Genomic DNA, 22,449 nt, shown 5'->3' with positions numbered 1-22,449 from the left:
CAGCTGTGGAATGTTAACCTATGTAAAGGAAGAAAGAGGGGCAGAAGCAAGCACATGGCGGGGACTGCTCTATATCCCTCTTTCAATTATAATCTAAAAATGGTCTTGGCTTAACCAAAGAATGAATGGGTGAAAAACCAAAATTGTTGATGGGTGGAATTACACATGGCTAGGGAATACCTTGACAACATGCCTACTACTGATGAAGTCCATATAATTTGCTGATTAGTCACGTTTTTCTTCAAAACTGTTCCAGAGCCGTACATATGCTTTGTGCAAAAGAACTGTTGGACAATATAAACAGTAATGACAATGCAAATTAGAACTTAGGATGTCCACCCCTGCAAATAACTACAGGCTGCAGAAGAATCATAAGAGCAATCTTGATCTCAAAATCTTGCATACCTGGCCAGCTTTATTTCAACAACAAGACCAAATAATGGTATTCAAAGGGAATGAGGACAAGCCTTATTTCAACACATGCAACAAGTTCCGTAGCTTAGCTCTACAGTCTGTTTTTTTAACTTCTCAAGGTGACTCAGAACAGCTAAAACCACAGTATCTATTCTAAACAGGCTTTGAGGAAAAGGTAAACAAGACAGAATTCTCTGATAATCACAATGACTCTCTGGAAGACTGGTCCCACCAGGATACAAAAGTTAGCCTCTGTATTTCTCATGTCCACAGCTTGTAGAAAGTAGAACTAAGTAGCAAATGGGAAATGCAAATTTCTCCTCACTCAGAAAGGACTCAAATGAATCTCTGCTTCTCATTTCCAGGAGAACTGTTCTAATGGATGTGCTTTATTTTATATGCAGGTATTAAAACACTTTCCCCTCCAAATATGGTTTTGAATGAAAAATACTGTGACACTTTTTTTGAATGCTCTTGGCTTCATGCACACATGAAAGCCTCTTCAATAGAATTCATCCAGAGACTTGCATATACCAGGCTTGAGCAGCTATATGCAGAAGATGGTCAAAATCCAGTGCAGAAGGGGGTATTCTTGCTCACAAAGACAAGTAGGACTAGCAAACATGATAAAGACCACATCCATTACGTGGATATAATGATTCAGCAAGTGAAATTGATGTTGATGATTTATTCTGTAATTTCCAACACCTCCTCTTTTTCCTCTCAACCTTTCCTGGGTTTTTTTGAGTATTTTTAATATTCCATGCATTTCAAAATTCATCTAACACTCTCTTGCCTCCACCAGAACTCATTCAGAGCAACACGATGCAAGTCGAGACTCTCTGAGCAGCTCTGCACCATATGTACACAGCCCACCATCAGTGCCTGTGAGTCAGCACTCATCTTCAGAGATGCCTGCTCTCAGCTCCTCATCCAAAGGCCAAAGCCCCCCATGGCTCAGTTAACACAGGGGAAGGAGCTTGGGTTGTAGCTCAGAAACCACGTTAAATAGCCTGCAACCTTTAGATACTAACTCACTTTGAGAGGACCCAACATGCCCAGCAATCGCCATTTTACATCTGTGATTCACTCAAGTTCTCATTTAATATATTATCTTTCAGAAGACATAAGTTTTTCAGTTACTAAGGGCATATTTCCCACAAGTAAGAAGCAAAATGCTCACTGGTAGTTGTTTGATTTCTCACTGAAGGACAGAGCATTAACATGCAGAGCACAAGTACAGCACCAGTTTGGAAGCCATACCGTGTCCATTCCAGACACTCCATGAGCAAACTGCCAGAAATTTCCCTCACTTCAATGATGCCCCAGCCCCCCCCCTACACCAGACAGAGTTTTTGTTTCCTCACCCAAGCTATGATAGCTGGTTTGGTATAGCCCTCTGGTGGTATAAACCAGCTTCTTATTTCCCCTCTTCAGCAGATCTAAAATAAGTCTGACAAACCAGTCTTCTATTAACCAAGCCATGTCTATGGCAGCTTTCCCTAGCATGGGTGAGACAGACTATGAGGTATAATTTTTCTTCTACTCCTAACTAAAAACAGTACTGAATACTGAATTGTTTTGTAATGCAGTCCTAACTCTAAACTGATTGAACATGAAGTCAAATTTGCATTTTAACTGTGCATATAAGCTTAAGCAAATTGGGAAACTAAAAAACATTGAATTGCCACTATCACAGCTTTTTCTTTACCAATGGCATATTTTAAAAGGAATTATTACCTCTCCCCAAATCTCTTCTTTTTAATTTATTTATGTGTTATCTTGGATTTTTTTTCAACCATGTAAATTAGATTTCATTGATTTACCCAAAATTTCCTCTGCCAAACTACAATAAGTTAATCCTCTACTAAAAGAGTACACAAAAATTTTCATCATTGCAGTGGCAATGTAATTGTATTGTTATGTTTATGAGAACAAAATATAAGTTTATAGCCCCACAGTGCAAAGAATGCTCTGAACTGTCATTAAACCACTTGAAGACAATTTTCATGATCAGGACATTTAAAACTGATTTTCAATTAAGAAATAGTTCATCTTGATTTTCTATGGTTACAAAAAACTAAATTAACATAGAACAAATTCAATGCTTGCTTATGATAGTATACAGTTTACAATGACATACAATTTTAAACTATAAAATATCAAGTAGTGTACTCTATTCCTTTCTTAAAAATACACTAACAATTTGGCCCTGTATCTATGTAGTATTCTCTGCACCCATTAATCCATGTGATTATAGACCAATTAGATACTTGTTGAAACGCAAACTGGGGGAAACAAGTTATTTAATCTATTTTGTAATAATGAACAATTTCATGTCAATTTGCTTCTTACTGAAGATATGCAAATTATTAAAGCTATTTATACTTAAATGCAATTCTGCTTCCCTTTCGAATTAAACTTTCAAGTTCCTTTTTAGGAACTTCAACAGATTTAATAAACTTTCAGAAATAAAGCCCACCATTTTTGGCACCTGAATATCCGACTGAAAAATCTCCTGGAAGCCCCTTGTGTGGAAGAGATGCTGATAGAGCCCTCACTTTAAAAGAGACAGGAATTCAGATTTGAACTCCACTTTGTCCTCAAGGACCAGTATTGGCAACACGTGGGGGCACAGCAGGTGAGAAATCGCAGCAGGAGAGGGTGCTGGGAGCCACAGTGTTTCTGTTCAGCTGCTTTGCAGCACTTCACTTCTAGGTCACAGCATCACTCATCCCTTTGACCAAACGAATCTGATAGATGACACGCAGTCTGAAACAATGCCACCACAAGGCTTCCTTCCCCTTCATTTAAAAGCAGAATTCTACTATGAAAAGTGCTCTGTAAAACTGAGGGGTGGGTGTCTTTGCCAACAATGACCAATTCTGCTGAGTTTATAAATACATTTTCAAGGCTGAAAATCTTCAAGAGTTGGCCTGGGTCCTGAGACAGAACCCTGGTCTTTTACATGCACTGGGAGAAAACACGTGGGCAGAATTATTTGCCTGTGTGAATCCATTACCTCCAGTTTAAGCTCAAGACACATCTAGACACCACTTTGCTTCGTTCATACGGTGCCCCTCCTGACCCCTGTGCAATTACAGAGAAGCCAGGGGGTCTGCAGGGAGTGGAGCTGCTCAGGAGAGCCTGCAGCTGGCTCCAGCATCCCCGGCTGCCCGCGGCTCCTGCAGCGCAGCGCGCAGCCCCTCGCTGCAATCGGACCTGCAATCATCTCTGCAGGAGCCCGCACGCCGCCTCAACTCCCTTCTTCTTCCCTTCACCATCCAAACAAAAGTTACACCTTTTTGTGCCTTTGCTCAGTGCTTATAGAGCAATCTAAAAGTGAACATACAACATTAGTATGACACTGTTGAGGAGACCTAAAGAATAATGTAATGAAAAAGCAATAAAAAGTGAAGTCCCTCAGCAAGTGCAGTACCTGTTTACAGCTGCAGTTACCAAGGACAGATCTGTACAGCAAGGTTGTTATAATTCAGAACAAACATAGCAAAAGTTGGTACTATTTAGAAAACAGAGTTTTAATTTATGAAAACTTACGAATTACAAATAGTTACTCATTGCTTTAAAACTACTACACAAAAGTTTTCAACAATAAGCAATAATTTATTTTAAATATATTGCTAGGAAATCCATGTGTTTACTTTGCTATTTTTTTAATACTGTGGTGGAGGACTTGACACAAATGTTTAAATGAACAAGAACTGGTACACAACAGAAATGTACATGATGATACGCTTCATTTAATGTTACATTTTGGCAAGAACAAGTGTATTATTACTCCTTCAAGAAATGTCTTGCTTAGTCAAGCAGAAGTAGCTCCCATGTGGGAGAGCAAGTACTATTATGTTACATGGTTTTACTGGAGATTATTCTTTACTAAACCAATCAGACCACATAATAACAGCATTTTAACACCAACTACAGGCCCTTGGAGACCAGTTTGTGTGTGGCCTAGATTTCATAGGCTTCTTTACAACAGATGTGTTGGATGAGGGTAGAGTTACTTCATAGATTAACTTGTGTGTTCCTTAAGTAAAACAGCAGTACAAGTTTAAATTCTGCCTCTTCTTATAGAAAGTGTGTGCCTTGTGCAAGGAGACAATAAATATGAGATCAAAAAACACATTGCAATTATAATTGATCAGTTTCTAAATCTCACTGGAAGTACTGATGATCTCTTGAAGATGTGTCAAAGACATCTTTGCAGCTCATGTATAAGAATACCCAGCTGTATGTTTAAGAATGCCAAGTTACAAACAATTGTGCAGCCAAGTCCAAAAGTTGTAAAAGGGTGACTATTTATAAATTTCTCTTCATCCTATAAAATTATGCAAACATAGAAACTGTATTTTTTGTAGGCTCATAAATGAAAACAAAATCCTCAAAATTCTCCTCTGCAACAGATGCTAGGAAACTTCCATTAGTTGAAATACACCAGTTCAGGATTAAACAGGAAATAATCAGCTTTATGCCAAAGGAAGGGCCTCACCCTACAACTTTTTATTTATAAAATATTGAATTGTTGTAAAGCCACTTCCTAAATCTGATCCACAGTAAAGTTATTGCTCCATCCAAAACAGGAAGGGTGAAGTTTATCTGCAAAAGACTCTACGTTAATTGTCTTGTTAAAAATGCTTTAAATAATTTTCAGTTACATCCACTGACCATAAAGGAAAGTGATATTCATTTAAACTTCAGCAGAATAGGCTGTATATTAACAGGAACAATAAAATGATAAACCAATCTTTCTTGTCATAAAACCAGACAAATATTTTGTATGAAATGTACAGTAGTTCAAAATCCACACAGCTTGATTGTGTTGAAGTCAAGATCAAAAATTATGCATTTGATTTTACCCAAAACTGACTTGTGACGACTTAGTTTTCCCTCAGTAAAAGTCATCCCCCTTTCAGTTTCAACAAATATCCTCAGCTACAAATATTCTCAGATTCACAATATTCTGCATTAAGTAGGCTCATTTTGTTAATGGGCAAGACAGGATTTTATCCTGAGGTGTGAATTACCTGTATTTTCTCCAATTGCACAACAAAAATAAGCAGTAATAAAAATAAAAATAATTTAAAAAAAACTTTATTTCCAATTAAGAGCAACTCTGAGCAGATTAGTAGCACATTTAACTGGCAGCAGCTTTGCTAATACAAATTCAAAGCTGGTGAATCTATGAGTTTAAGAACCAGTCCTTACAAGAGATTTCCTCCCCATCACTATATAAAGAGTAACTTTAATTTTTTATTTAATGGTTAAAAAAATGCTAAAGCAAGTATGAAATCACATGCCAAAGGGTATGCAATATGCAGCATAAAGAAAATACTACACAAAACAAGTAAACTACTGTGTGTAATGGACAGCTTCTCTGAAGAGAAAAGCAACAGCTGCAAGAAAAAAAACCATTACTTTGATTACCAACATTTTATGGCTTAGTTTATGTTAAACCTTACTGCTTCTGAAGGTTTAGAATTACTTCACACATTATATTAGCCTCACAAATCAATTTTATTAGTGACTCAATAATGAATCAAATTTTTCCAAGTCCAAGTCACTGTCCTGCCTTTACCCTTGAAACAGCCACTCATCATTTACTTTAAGTACTCATTTCAAATCTAAAACAAAATAAAAAAAGTAAATTATTTTGGAATATTTCGCTAATATTTTCTTAGCTTGTGGATAGATATATATTTGCACATGCAGCTGTGTCAGCTGAAAAGGCTATTCCCCCATCCCAGCTGTCGGCATCCTTATGCCAGAAACCATCACCCCCCTTGTTTATGTGAGCCAGTAATATACAGGACTACTCCTAAAATGAATTCTTAGGCAAAACCAGTCTGATTAGGTCACATGCTAGGACATCAGTTGGGTTGCAGGGAGGAATCACCTATCCTGGGTGAAAAAGTAATGTGCAGCTATGGATGACATCTAAAGAGGACGTTTATCTATAGGCTTACACTAGTGTGTCCACCTTGAGCTCATCTGGAAACACTCAAAGAACTTCCACCTAATCCAGACAGACAAAGCACACAGGATCTGTTTTTAAATGTTTGCATACCTTAGTATGTAATTCCAGTCAAAAACAAAATATGTACAGAAACAGACAGTGAAGCTGGCACAATGGCTGGGACTGGAGTAGGTCAGAGAACCTGTATGATGAAGCCTCATTTCTTATTGTAAATATGTTCATTCCTTCTGTGTTTTTAGCATTCAACACACAAACTCTCTCCTTCTAAATCTGTTTCCACAATTCTAGTTATTTGCACATCAATTTGGAAGCAGAAATCTGATCCAAAATTGGTAAAAAACAGAAAGCATGTCTCTTCCTAAAGAGAAAGCCACAAGGAGTAGAGATTGGTTTTTATGGTTAGTAAATCATATGTCTTAGGGCAGCTATTACCAACTATGGTTCCAAGGGAATGTAGTATGAGTTCTGCATTTACTGAGTGGATGTACCACTGACCATATTCCATAATACTTGGAATTAATTATTCAATAAATTTGGCTTACAGTCAAAAGTAATACTGAAGAATCACAGCGATTAGCTGGTTCAAAAGAGCTTGGAAATCACTCATCTTTTTCATTGTGAAAAACAAGCCCATTTTGTACTTAAAAACATCTTCTAACGACACTGGCTCTCTACAGTCTTTTTTCAAGTTTTCCTTAATGAGATAGTTATGCAACACTGCAGCATTTCAGCACAAGAACTTTTACCTATCAAACTCATTCAAGGAATGTCTGCCTATTCAATCCAGTGTCATGGAACATTTTCCAAAAGTTGTCTGATGGGGTGGGTGAATTGACAAAGGACAGACTGGAAGCAAACTTGGCAAGATACACAAACACACTCGTGACTTTTTGAAGTGCTTGCTTGTCTTTGGATTCTGGCATACATTGAAAAGCTTTGATTCTTTTTGAGTCTAGCTTCAATCTGTCATAAAAAAAGAGAAGCAACTGGGATCATCAAAAACTGTTCTGTGCTGGGGTTTCTTTTTGAGAGCTTTAGCTCTGTATTCTTCTGACAGCTTAGAGCAACTTTCTGTGATGCCTGACACCTACAAATTTTGGTAGCAGCATGATGCAACAAATCCACCAAGTCAAAAAGTAACAGAGATATTTCCAATACTCAGGAGATAAAACTCAGAATCACATAATCATTAAGGATGATCTTTAAGATTGAGTCCAGCTGTAAACATAACACTGCCAAGTGCACCACTAAACCTTGTTCCCAAGTGCCACATCTACACATCTTTCAAATACCACCACAGCTAGTGATTCCACTACTCTACTGGGCACCCTGTTCAAATGTTTGACAACTGTTCTGGTGAATTCTTCCTAATATCAAACCCAAACGTCCCCTTTGGGCCCCTGATGCAACTTGGGGCCATTTCCTCTTGTCCTGTCACTTGCTACCTGCAAGAAGAGACTGATCTCCACATGGCTACAATCTCCTTTCAGGCAGTTATAGAGTGATAAGGCCCACCCTGAGGCTCCTTTTCTCCAGGATTAACACCCCCAACTCTCTCAGCTGCTCCTCATAAGAATTGAGTTTCAGCCCCTTTACCAGCTGTGCTGCCCTTCTCCAGACAAGCTCCAGCTCCTCACTGTACTTCTTGTAGTGAGGGGCCCAGAACCAGACACAGAATTTGCCTCACCAGTGCCCAGTACAGGAGGACAATCACTGCCCTGGTCCTGCCAGACACTCAAATGCTGACACAAGGATAGACTCAGTCTTCTTGGATTTACTTCATGAAATATCCTATTTACTCAAACTATAAACCAAGAAGAGGCTGATTATGGTAACAGCATTTGTTTACTAGTAACAACAGTAAAGCATCATGTAAATTAACAAGTTAATAAAAAAAAAATAGCTAGAACAACTAGCAGGTACCCTCAAACTCCATCACCTTCCTGCAGGTTACAGATTTGTTGAGTATCACCAGCAGCATTATGAATTATGGTTACTTCAGAGATATAGCAAACTCTGCCACTGGCCAATAATCCAATAATAGAACTTCACTTTAGTAAATCACACAGACAACTGAAGGTACAGAGGACTTGTTTAACTAAACACTTAATCAAGTTTCAAATTACCACCACCAAGTTATGATTTGAAGGGATCCCCAAATAATTAGAAAATCTGTCAGAAATCTGCAAAAATACTTACTTTGCCATTTTAACCTTACCTTTAGATAGACACAGGGTATATATAGTGTGAGAACTCACTTTACAGTGACACCAAACTAAGTAATTTCAAGTCAAACAGCTAAAAATGTGGGAAAGAGTAAGGTAATAAGGAGGTAATACAAAAAAATATCTAATCTAGATAATGAAACTGGAAACCACTGAACTACAAATGAAAATATTCACTGAATAAAATGTACTCTTACAACATAAACTTTTTATGCCTAATCTCTAAACAGAATATAGCTGATGCTGATAAAGTCTACTGATGCCAGATTGATACAGTGTGTTTTGGATGAGAACAGCATGGAAAGAGAGCAGTAAAGTCTCTTTTGATAAGCAGAACTAAACAGTTTACTGCCTAAGATAACAACAGGTTGCTAAAGGTCAAACACTTTAATGCAATAGCCAAAAGAAACAGTACCATACCATTTACCTTTGAACCCTACATCATACAAAATTACCATGTGTTCTCAAAGATGCAGAATACACAGACATTATTCATATAAACATATCCTGAAAAGTCAGGCATTCCTTCCTCCACACGGCCTTCCAGAACTTACAAAAGACAAACACCCCCTCAATAACACCAAAAAAACCTCCCACAAACAACTAAAAAAACCCAACTAAACACAAACAAACAAAACCAAGACCGAAACAAAAACTGAACAGCTCATGCTAATAAAGACTGAACTATACTGTTTGGAATCAGAATTAAATTAGGAAAAAATATTGAATTATTTAGAACAGAGCAAGCCAAATTAAATAAAAAAAAACAACAATGAAAATGAATGAGGCTTTCACACTTAAATTATAAAATCCAGTGGGCTTGTTGTTCCTTCAAATCACATAAATTTATATAAACATTGCAAACTTTCTATTTTTAAATCAGCTGGTAAGGCATTTTGGTATTTCAAGGATAAGCACAGACAAAGAACTGATTTACATACTAAACAATTATTTAATGTATTTATGTATTTAAGAGTACTGTGGACTGTGTAAAATAATAACAGCAACTGTTCAAGGGAAAAAAAAGCTTTAATGTAGTATGTAATACAGCAGCTTTAAGGAATACAGGAAAAAACTATTTGCTTACCAGTTACATCTACCTGCTGAGTGATATATAGTGAAATTAACTGCAAACATACCAATGGAAATTTCTATCCTTACATTCATAAAACCTTACCTGACACCAGACACTGAATATTCATACTCGGGTAACATGCTAAATGTTCTTTCCTCTTTTAAAATCTTAGTTGATCCACAACAGACAATACCAAGCTCAGTACTTTATTCCCAACAGACCTCTGCATATCTCAATATAACTCCTCAGCAATATGCACATATGTTTTGTTAGGAATACTTCGAACAACCTTTACAGTAGGTTGAGATGAGTAGTAGATGAGATACTTCTCTTTGGGATCACTGCTCTGGCTGCTTACTGTGACACGAGTAACACCTACACACATTAAAAAGCTTCAGAGCCAGCTCAATATAATGATACATGCTTTTCTGGGTAGCAAAAAGTCCATCCTACTTAAAGTAGAAAGGAACACTCCTGAAGTACAGGGTTTTTTAGTAACTTTTCTGGGTCATGAGACACCAGATAATCACATGCTTATCTCTGCTTCTGATTTTCACAAAAACATAGTTGCAAGAAATCTCCTTCCATATCAACATAAGAAAAAGGAAAACTGTACAGTGAGCTGTAGTGATGCCCAAGAGTAAATTTGACACTATGAAAAGCATTAAAAAAAAGTTGTCAGGGCATTTTTGAGTTATGGCTAGACCTACACTTGGGTAAGCAGATTAATAATTTAATTAAAAACTCGTTTTTACATTAAGTTACATTACATTTACATCCTAGTCGATGATGAATACAGTAAACTGAACCAAACAGAACAACAGCAGTGGATAGCATGTTTATCAATTTTTTTAGTAAGCAATTCCAGGTACTTGATGCAGGAACACTGCATTTCCTGCCTTACAATTGTAGCTTCCTGCAGACGCCTCAAGGACATCCAGAGAGGAAGACACCAAGCTGGAAGCACCTGACTGCTTCCCACTAGTTTCTGGCACCAGAAATAGCAGCGGGTTTTCTTGCATGATGTACTGTCTCCGCCCTCCAGCCAGGGAGAAACTCCACTGCATTTGCCCATGGGCTTTAGAGCTTCTGTGGAATAAATTCCCATCTCCACCCATGTTCCCCATCTCATTCCTTCCCCCACCCTCTTGGCTGCAGTTCCTGATCTTGGCAAAAATCTCACTTCTTTTTTTTCAACTGCGAGTCCAGTCCTACCCTTGTTCATTGCTTCCCACACTCAGTTACTAACCCTACCTCTCCTGTCACCATAAATCCTTTCATCTCTTCCAGATTTCCACCCTCCAATTCCAAGGTCACCTCAATCCTCAGCTAGAAATAATTCCAAGAATTTAGAGGCCAGATTGTTTCACAATAAATCCAAGTATGACTCCAACAGGCCAGGTGAAAGGGGCTGTTCCAAAGATATTTAATGATGCACTAGTGCTTCCAAGTGAGGTAATTCTCAAAAATATGTAGAACCTCACTGTCAATGTTAGAAGATGGTGAGGTGTCTTAAAGAAGATGACAGCTCTAGTCATGGCAGCTTTAGAAACTGAACAAAAACTTCTCCAAGTTTTATCTTCCCTATGATAAGAATAAGCAGTTACAGTGAAAATACCACCAAAGACTACAGCTTTCTATAGATTTCTGCCTGATGATTAAATGACTGTGTCTAAAGCAGTACTTTCAGGATACTGAATGTCCAGAGACAGTAGTGGCTTGACTAACAGCACAGGGTGGCTACTCTCTTGTGGCAGCAGGCACGTTTAAGGAAGCACACTGTGCTTAAGAGATCTAGTTAAGTAAGTGTCTGCAAACCCTTCTTTCTTTTTCTTGACCTCATTCATGGTCAAGCCCCACAAAGACTACTGTGCCAGCACAGGGAACAGTATAATACAGGGATTAAATTCCTCAAACTATGGTTGCCACCAAACTCTTTGTACTATGCAGCTGAAGTCTGCAGTGCTACAGGTTGGTTTTGACTGCAGCACTTGCTTAAGGGGTTTATTGATATATAATGGGGTGCAATCATAATATAGTCTCCACTGGAACTAGTACAGTTTCTGTTACTGCCTATTTTCATAACACCTGTAACAACTGATCATCTTGGTTTATGCCTAAATTGAATTTAGTTGAAATCAGGCAATAGAGTCAAAAGATACACAGCACAGATACTGAGATTGCTTAAGATAGTTTCTCCAGGAAGCCAAGTGAAGAAACATAATAAAATGGGCAAATTTCCAGCTGGAGATGATCACTGAAAAGCTTGTGTCAGCATATCCTAATCTATTTATGATTTTGTGTTTAAAAATGCTTAAGTGGATATTTTTTTTAATTTAGGGAGCATGTGACCAAAAAAGTTAATACATAAATTATTTACTATACAAAGAGAGAGAGAGAACTGATTGTGAGGTGTGTAGTTGTGGTCAAATAAGTACACACAGTAACCATATAAGTAGAACATTTCATGCTGTAATGAAACCAAGTATATATGCTATCTGGAGTAAGGAGAAGGGGAAAGATTGCTAACAAACAAATTAGACCTTGGAAAAACAGTATCAAACCCATCAATTACAGGTTATTAGTGTCATTCAGAGCAGTACTTGAAGTTCAGTAGTGCAGAAAATTAATGTATGAACACTACTTCTCAAGAAGCAGTGAAGAACCAGGAACGGTAAAAAACCCGGATGGTTAAAAACCAGAAACAATACATGACCCACTCAATTTTGTCAGTATTCACTTTCTGTGTTTTTTTCAAGTCAGGCTGACTTGACTTAGCCTTTCCAATTCAAAGTAGAAAGGTAAAACAGGCACAACAAACTTTTTCCTGTGGGGAATCTTGGTCCTTGTTTTTATGCTATTCTTTTTTTTAAGCATGCCATTGTGATATCCATACAAGGGTATTTCCAGACAACCGCTGAAGACTCAAGTCACCACACCAATGCAAATAAGAGTCAAACAAAACACAGGAAAGTAATCTTTTGTGGGTCAGCAATAAATGGTAATGTATATTAGTCATTTATACCCCAAGATAAAAATCTAATGTTTTCATAATCTTAACTTAAAGAAGCAGCACATGCATAAGCATCTTATGCAACTATAGATTTTTTTCCCCCACATAATTTAGTAAATTAAACTGTAGAAAAGTTTCCAAATCTGATGCCTTTTAAAACTATGATATTACCATGTATTTTAAAGGTCATAGAAAACAAAAAGGCATCATTTACGCATCTTTAAAACATATTGAATTTAACCTACTCAATGGAACAACTGCCAAAAGAAAGAGGACATCGGGCTAGGCGAGACACTGAGATACAGCACATAAATTTACGAATAAGGTGACAAACACAGCTTGTCAGCAAATGTGTTTGGTCACAGATGATCCTATATTTATACATGAGTCATTGTTGTACATAAACCAAATTACAAATGGGTTAGAGGATTAAACTACAAGCACCAGGAAAGCTGTCACCTACAAAACAAGCTTCTGTTGCATAAAGAACAGTCTGTAAAAGACACACAAAACCCCATAAAACTGTAGATTCACACTTCACATTTCCTTACCTACAGGTTTTGTGTGTGATACTCTTCTGTTGCTGTCTGTTTCAACCTCCTGAGGCCTGAAAGTACTTGTCAGTGCAGGAGAAATGGAAACTAGATTCCATGTCAAACATCAGCTCCTTCCTGTCACCTACCCTTCTGCCACTACCATTCATTTGCCACTTTCCATGGATTTTTACATGTTTGCTCAGTTACCACCGTCCCATCATCACATATGGTTTTATGAAACTTTTCCTCATGACACTGTGCTCTGTGTGCCCTATCTATCTATCTATCTATATATATATATATATTGTTTTAAAAACCACTTGGACTCCTGCAACCTCTCTAAGTCTTTCAGAAGATCAATGCTCAGACTGCATCAGGAATACTGATAGAACTAATACATAATCAGTGTTTGGAGGGTAGAGATGCTACACGGTAGTTCTTTGAGCTTGGGCTATTTCTGGGGGTGTTTAAATTTCTGGATCTAATTACTAGGTGTACAGGACTGATTCTGTTCTTATTCTGCTTCAATCCAAGAAGTAGCAAGTTTCCCTAGTTACAATGCTGAAGAGACAGTAGGTTGTAAGAATAAAAAACATTAAAAATTAATCCTCAGTGCATTGAGCCTACTAAGAGATAATTTTATCTTTAATCCTTAAAAAAACATCACTGCTAGCCGACTTCTTAAATCCACCAATGCCCTTCTGTTAAAGCAAGAATAGGCTGGAGACCAAGTTGGAGGGAAGGATCTATCCTCTGAATTAAATCCAAGTTATAAAAACCAACAAGAAAAGCCCACCATCAAGCCTCCCCCCCACCCCGCCCAATAAAACAACCCCAAGAAAAAAACTCAAACAAATTAAAAAAACCCAGCCCACAAAAACAATAACCCTCACTCCCACATAAACTACTGCCTTTGTCAAGCCTCAGACAATTCATTTCTGGTTTTATCCTTCATCATTCCCAGGAGGTTTGCCAGTGTCAATTCTGCTTATCCTTCCAAGCATCTCAACTTTTGACAGTTTCTTCAGTAGGCAATTTCTCAAAATTAATTCCTAATTGCATATCAAGGCCCACACGTTTTTAGTGAGTTTCTTCTCTTCCTAACACCTTTTCCAATCCTGTTGACACTCATCATCTCTTGAAACTATTCTTTCTTCTTTCCAGCCCACTCACTATTATAGTTTCCAAGTCTTTCATCCTGTTTTTGCTCTTTGGGTTTCTCACCACAGAACCAGAAATTTTAAGTCAAACAATCACTACCAGCTTTTGATTGAAAAAATGCTATTTAATGAATAAGTCCTTAGATTATCACTTTATCTGACCAAGAAGTCGATCTTGTCTTTCAGATTTGAACAACCTTTTTCCACATTTCTTTTGGTTTCAACCAAGTCCAGCAATTTAATCAAGTATCTAATCACTAGCCCTCTCCCATTTAAGTCTTCTAGAGATCTGCCACGAAATTCTAACACCTGTAAACAATGCTATTTAAGAATGTCTGTAAGCAAACAATCCTCTGAGATCTTGCAGTCTGCAGGCTGCTTGATAAGGTAATGAAGTGCCACTACATCAAAAACACTACATTTGTCAATGGGTTGAATAGCCAGCATTTGGCAACTTCAAAATAATGTGATCAGCACAGGCTTAGAACTGTTTACATGAAAAAAACATAAGGCAAACGTGATCTTCAATAAATAGTGGTGAAAGCTAAAGGTGAGTTACATTTAATTCAATCCCCTCCAAGAAACACCCCACTGTTACTGGATAAATGCATATATTTCTGGTATTAAATTCTCTTAAAAGTATTTCCCTATGAGCACTGCATATTAAATAACTCACTTTTTAGCAGCTTTCCAATGAAAAAAGCTGCTGGCAAAAATCTGAAATGTGGTAATATAATTCCTTATTAAACCATACCTTCAGGTGCTGAGCAAAATGAGTTGCACTGCTTTTGCATATGCAGCAGTTTGTAATTACGAACACAGCAGTGCACACCAAATAATCCATTAATGTCCATAGAAAGGGAATAAAACACAGCTGAAGAAACGGAAAGTGCAGGACTACAATTTCTAAAGCATGGTGGCCCAAACACAAGAAAAGAAAAACAGCTGAAGTTTTCATGTCCTTTCACAAGTATCCTGCTTTAAATAAATGTATTCATAAGAAGAATAAAAGATACAATGTATTTTATATTTTATATTCTCCATGAAATATATTCTCCGTGAAAACATGAATTTCTAAATAGGTCATATTTGCAAAATTGAAAAACCCCAGCACAAAAAACCAAACAAATAAACAAAAAAAAAAAAAAAAAAAAACAAAAAAACCCACCACAAAACAAAAAAAAAACACCTTAAGGCAAGCATGAAATACAGAGATCATATAAGAATTACAATGTGACTGCTTTGATTTTGTAATGGTAAAAAGGAAGTCTAGAATAAATACTAAAAGATAGAAAAATTAGGAGGTCAGAATTAATATGAAATGTGTCTAGGAATATGTAGAAAGAAATGAATCACTTGACTTTTAAGGAGAGGGATACTGATACAAGGAAACTAATAACCATGTAGGCAGATGATATAATTAAGTAAAAGACTTATCATAAATTTTTCTGAGAAGCTTAAGGCAAAATAACAAAACCGGACACAAATGTTTTCCTAATTAGGAAAAAATAAATTAACACACTTAATTACAACTTATATTTATAAGCTCAGAGGAGGCATGATACGTATTACTACGCTACCAACCAAATTAGACTGAGGAAGATGAGTCCATCGTCAAGGCCTTGTCACTGTGTATTAAGCACAGAAGGTTTGAAGGACAACAGCAGAGCTAGGAAGGAGTGATAATCTACAGCTTCCCCATCTTTACTCTCATCTTTACTCTTGTCTGGTCTACTCCTGTCAGAAACAAAGCATGTCTGACCTCATCCACAACCAGAAATAATCCTTTAATGAGTTTTTCGCTACTGTTCCAGTTCCTTCAGCTTCACTTAACTCACCTAACTCACCTACTTCTTAACTGATATTTTAATTAGGGATTTTTTTAACCTAGATAATTTTGCCTGAAATGAGCAACAGCACAAGCAGATCAACAAGGAAACGGGAACCAGTTTCCCTGGCTCAGCTGAAGTGAGTTTTTCAAAAGAAAAGGTACATCCAAGGCCAGCTCTGACATCCTCCTTCATCCCTTCCTGGATTTCCATTACTCCAATTTATTAATATACTTATTTTAATAAAACTCCTAGAACTTACAACACTTAATCTGTCACATCCAAGCCTTACAAAACTTTTCTAATGCGCTTACCATGAGCTTATCCCTAGCCAAGATACAGAAAATACTTCATGTTTACATCCTCTTTCATCTTTATACTGTTAAAGAACTGTAAAACAGTTTTGCTTGAAGCAAAACAGAAATAGCAAAGGACACAGGAGGAGTTGGGGGCAGTGAGGAAAGCATACAGTAAACTCCCATACACTACACAAACTGTAGCTATTTTATTATGACAGAAATACCTGTATAATTTTAGTCATGTTTTGTTGATACTAAAACCAAAAATTTTAACAAAGTCCTTTCAGTGTAAAATATCACTCTGTGAGAAGTCAGTCTTCTCTCAAGAGCAGCATCTCTAGCGAACAGAGTCCCATTAACAAGTGTTAAGTACACACAAAGACAATTCAGCTATTGTTATATAGATCCTACTAGAACAAGAACTATGACAAAGAAGGGGAACAAGAAACAGTTCTTCTCAAACTACACAGACACCTTGTAACTGCTAAGACCTGTTATTCTTACTTAATTGTTACTTCTAGGTCAGAGATGTCAGTAATTTACCTAAAAACGAAAAGGAGTTAGCAGATCTGGAAACAGAATTTGGGCAGCTTGGACCTAGCCACACCCCATTTTTCCCTCTTTCTATGTACCATAGCTATGAAGTCTCAAACACAAGCTTTAGAAAGATCTGATTTTCAGCCTCTTCCAGCAACAAAGCAGTCCCATTAGGGTAACAGCTCATTAATACTATTGAGGACTCTTAACAAGCAATATTAATTTAGGATGTCAGCTAAAGAACAAATTAAACTAAATGTTTAAACATTAAAAAATATCGTTCTGCTGAACATTTAAAAACATTGGTGAACTGAAAGCATACAGTCAGCCAGTGATTCCATTAAGAATAAGAAAGCGTTTATGAAATGTATTATTTCCTGTACTTAATTAATTCCTTACATGCCAGAAATCTGTGGTATTAGCCAAACTGAGACAGAAACTCAGAGGTTTGATTTTTTTGACAGGATAAAGGAGGGTACTTGGTAAAATTATCATTTGGTAAAATTTGTCTTCAGAAAAGAATAGATTTTCAGAGGTAGTACATGTCACTCCAACTTGAATATGCAACATGTAAGAAAAGTGGACACATAATAATGGACTAATTAACACAGTGTTACAGACTTGATGTCTAGACAAGATAAGACATTTCAAGAATCCCTGCTACCTGTGCTCATGAAGGAAGAACAAAGAGATAGCCTTTTGTGCAACACTGATGTTGAATAGCTCCAATTATGAACTTAACACCAGGGACACATTTATCATCGCTTCCAAAAAAAACCACCACACTTCAGCACATTACATGTTAAAAGCATAAGCTGATGCTTAACTATATAAAACCAGAAACTAAACAACTCCAAAATATTACCTTAATGTGCGCCATTAAATGCAAAGATATTTAAAAAGTGCATGAAATTGTTACATTAGCAAACTATAGACATTCATTGAACCTAACATGCAAATGCAAAATTCACTACTATGCTGTTTACAAGCAACCAGACCAATCTTTTAAGCATCTGTTTAATGGGTTTCTACCTTATCATGCTCAGGCAAATGCTCAGACAACATTTAACACCTTATTTCAAAATTGTAAAAGCAAAGAAAAGAGGGAAATGCATGGTCAAAGAACTAAGGAAATGCCTAACGTCAAAAAAACCCCAACCAAACAACCAAAAAACATCCCAACCCAGAAAGCTAATTATCTCAGCATTCTATTAAAAAAAACCAAACAACTCTACAAAGCTTTTTATTATGGACAGAACATTAAAAAACACATAATGGGATATATTAAAATACGAGACACACACATTAATGCTGCACAATTTCCACTCCATGCAGAAAAACAAAGATTGAAAAGACTCTGCACCTGGATTGAAGGGAACCATTTCCACAGTACTTGCCACGCAAAAGTGCAGAAAAAACCCCTACTCTTCCAATCATGAAGTGTCAGAGCCAGAGGTTTCTAGGAAATCAACCCTTCCCAGAGAGCAGCAGAGCCCACACCCAGTGGAGCAGGTCCCAAAAGCAGGGGACCACACCAAGGAGCTGAGAATCTACAGTTCAAGAATGAAGACAGAAAGCTGTCAAGAAGAGTGAGCAGAAACCGTGTGCTTGATGGAAAGAAACCATGTTCTGGAACGTGACAGCAGCTGGGCTCAAGACAAAGAGCTCAAGACATTGGAAGAGGCTACCCAGGGATACAGCAGAGCCTCCTTCATCACAAATATGCAGGGCTCAGGTTAGCAGAGCCCTGAATGACCTGATCTAAGGCCCTGTTTTGAGGAGATCAGCTGCGCTAAGTCCTATGCAACCTAGGTGTTTCCACAAGAATGTTACTATGCCTGCTGTTTCAAAGATGAGACAAAATTGTCATGATCTGCAGTCCCAGTTCAGAAATGTTTTCAAGCATCTGTGCATCTGTAACCATATCCCTCCTTTCCAAGTAATATTGGCACACTTCGAATGAAATATACACTTCAAGGTTTTTCTAGTTTGGGAGCAATGCAGATAATTCTTGGCTCTGTTTAAGCAGTGTCTGGATTTTTCCAAGCCTTTATCCATGAGCAGAACTTCTAGTTTCTTCTCTTTGTGTCAGCTTCAGTTAACATTTGTAAAGCTATTGCAAACTCCTATATAGTGACTATCTTTTAGACTCCTAAAAGATAATCACTATCTAGCAAAAAGCAACTAGCCCTTGGTTTGACACATTTTGCCCTGTCATCATCAGCACACAAAGAATTTAAGTTTTTCTTCAAATGACATGATTTTACATGAATGTTTGCAGTAAGTCCCCCATCAAATAAATAATATACTCCTATTTTTTTGATGAGCCAGGGTGATCATTTACAATCACGCTTCATTTAAAATTCTGAAACTGGCAATTGTGTTATTGTAGCTTAGAGAAAAGGCAGAGGCAACTTCACAAAAGAGTGATATGAGCGATACGCAAGCTACTGCGATGAAATAATTTAAAACAGAACACCTGTATGAATATTTCATTAAATTGCTCAAGGGATATTTTTGATTGTTTTTCTTAAGAGAAAAAACAGACTATATCACAAGCTGCCACCTCCCTCCTGCCCAGGGCATCAGACTGCCTGTTTCTCTGCTGCACAGCAATGGATTTGCTCATTGCAACACCATGCATGTTCCATCAGCACAGTTTTTTGCCTCTGGGTTTTCCCAGAGGAAATAGTACCATCCTATGAAGTAGATATTTGGAAAATTTTGCTCATTTTCCAGGTTAGAGCTTTGGAGACAAATGGATATGGAGAGGGCAAAGCAAAGAATGCTTTATCAGGAGTCTGGAACAGACAAGAAATACTTGGCAATCAGGTTGAGAATAAATATGAATCAAAATAACACATCATTAGATCTGGTGCTCTGAGAGAAATAAACATTTAGGAGACAGAAGCAGAAGTAGTTCAATGGGTCAAACCTCACTTTCTCAAACATTAGCTGAGCCCTTACCAATCCTTTAACACATAGCCAGTGGCACATGCCCTGATTTCATTTCTTACTTAATTTAAATAACTTAATAGCTGTTCAGTGCATACTGAAAAACAGCCTCTTGAAAATCATACTTTGCAGAAGGATTACAGCTTCACCATTCTTGCAGCATAAGTCTTTGCAATAAGCATTTTATTTTAGTAATCCTCACACAAAATTACATTCCAGAAATACTACATTAAACACTTAAATTAAATTTAACTGAAAAGAAGTCCATGGAAACAAATAATTTTTCTGCTATTATTTGAGTCTTCAAAACAAACAATCAGAAATAAACTATGAAAAAGCTTTCTTATAAATATACAAGCTTACAGTTCCCTTTATAGATTTAAATGTTAAGCTAAATTTACTTTCAGATGCTGAGAACTCAAAATAAACAGAATAGCATACAAATTACTACAGACTGATTTTATACATAATAGAAAGATTCACAGTATTTTATTATGATGACTTATTATATTCATTATGATTATGAAAATCATAAGGTTTGTCACAACAATTTTTTTAAAAATCCAGAAAATTTAATTAATGATCCAGAAGTTAATTTTTTATTAACTATTTATTTATTTGAAAAATACATAGATCAATTTCCAGTCCTAATTTTTAATGATTAATAAATATCCTGTCTAATTCTTAACAAATTCACAGTACCTGGTTTATAAGAAAATAACAATCTTGTTCAGTTCAGTAAAACACTTCTAGCATCATTCTAGAATCTTATTTAAATTCTGCAGAAGCTGACATCTTCAATATTCAAATCAACAACAGGAGAAACTGGTTGTGCAAAATTTAAACCTAAGTTATTCCTCAGGCCTTTCTGAACTAAGTTCCTAAAAGTATTTCATTTTATGGAACATAATCTAGGTATCTCTAAAATTAAGTGCAAACTCTACCAAACACAGTAACATTAGATCATATGGAAAACAATATTTGGGTTTTATGACCTAATTTTCATCCATTTTCACTACAACCCTGTCTTTAGGGTCTAGAAAAATTTAACCATAGATTCACCAGCATGAGACTAATTAATTACAATAGCTATTTTTAAAAAAATTTGTTCCTAGGCTGTGTATTTTTTTTCAGTTTGTCATTTTTTAAAAGTCCTAAGTTTATGCATCTGGTCCTAGCTCTTTTAGGCCATTTGTGACCCTGTGATCAGACACAGGGATAAACCAACTGCACCATGGCTCTCATAGCTACAGCACATTCTGGTAAAATTCCATCCCAGCCAGACCCCACTAATATGGAAAGCTGTGTCCACCATGAACATGATTAGGGAAAGTTAATATTAAGAGAAGGAAAAGAAACCAAACCAAACCAAAACAAAAAACAAACAAACAAACAAACAAAAAAACCAAACCAAAAACCAAAACCAATAGAGTAAATAGCTGGTTTTCAAGTGTCAATATAAAGGAATAGTGTTGCAGCTCAGGAAATGCTTCACAGGCAACTGAACAAAGGCCACTAGAATTAAGAGGCAGTCATTGTCTTAGCTTGCACAACAGCAGTTGTAAGCTGTAGAAAACTGATTAATTTCCATGTGCAGATAAATGCCATGGTTCTTCGGGATTAAACTGTTGGAGATGATACCATATCATCTTGAAAAATCAAATTATATTCATATTACACTCTAAGGAGGAGGAAAAAATAAATCAAGGTAATTTTAGCAGAGCAAACCATTACTGTATTAGTGACAAAATGCCAAGAGGACTCACCTGTTCAATCTCCTTTGTCTTAGCTGCAATTGCTTTTGAACGACCCAGAAGCTGGCTGTCCTCATATAATTCCATGCTGTCTGTTAGATTTGCCTCTATTTCCTCTGTTTGCTCAATGTATAATGGAGCTGAAGATCCAGCCTTAAAAAAAAAACAAACCAACAATAAATTCAGCTTTTGGAGAAAAATAACAATTGCAGTGTGAGCCCAAAAGCCCAAACACAGTCATCAGAGATACGAGTTTGCTCATCAAGACTACTACTTAAGTATTATTGCTACAATCTTAACAGATACAGAAGTACAGATTTTAAACATGTAGAAAACATGACATGATAAAACTGTGACACAGCCTCAATTGTGTGAAATACATTTTCCACTAACATAGCAAAACCCAAAAAAGACATCTTATCCAAGAGCAGTAGAACAAATGATTGAGAAGGGCTATAATGTCACTTCAATATGGCCAGGAGTGGAAAGCAAGAAGGGGTGAAAACAAAAGGGAATAAACTGGCAAATAATTAACATTGATTAATAATGAAATAAGGATTCTGTGGAAAATAAAAAATATACCCACTGCAGCAACAAGGTAAGCTGGCACAGCTTGAAACAGAACTCAACAAACCAGAGCTTCTCTCCTTAAGCCTT

The 22,449-nt window shown here is 36.8% G+C and overlaps 1 protein-coding gene across 2 annotated transcripts in view; it reads right to left on the bottom strand.

The window, feature by feature from the left end:
- The window catches only part of PPHLN1 (periphilin 1), a 62,168-nt gene that overhangs the window by 6,499 nt on the left and 33,220 nt on the right, over positions 1-22,449 (bottom strand). For both annotated transcript variants that reach the window (XM_077783479.1, XM_077783480.1), the window contains exon 10: positions 21,805-21,945. In XM_077783479.1, the coding sequence (XP_077639605.1) occupies positions 21,805-21,945 (141 nt within the window). The remainder of the gene's footprint in view (positions 1-21,804; positions 21,946-22,449) is intronic.

This window comes from Lonchura striata, chromosome 5 (assembly GCF_046129695.1).
Source record: "Lonchura striata isolate bLonStr1 chromosome 5, bLonStr1.mat, whole genome shotgun sequence".
NCBI classification, from domain to species: domain Eukaryota; kingdom Metazoa; phylum Chordata; class Aves; order Passeriformes; family Estrildidae; genus Lonchura; species Lonchura striata.
Note: the sequence above shows the minus strand (reverse complement) of the source record. Positions and strands in the feature narration are given on the sequence as shown.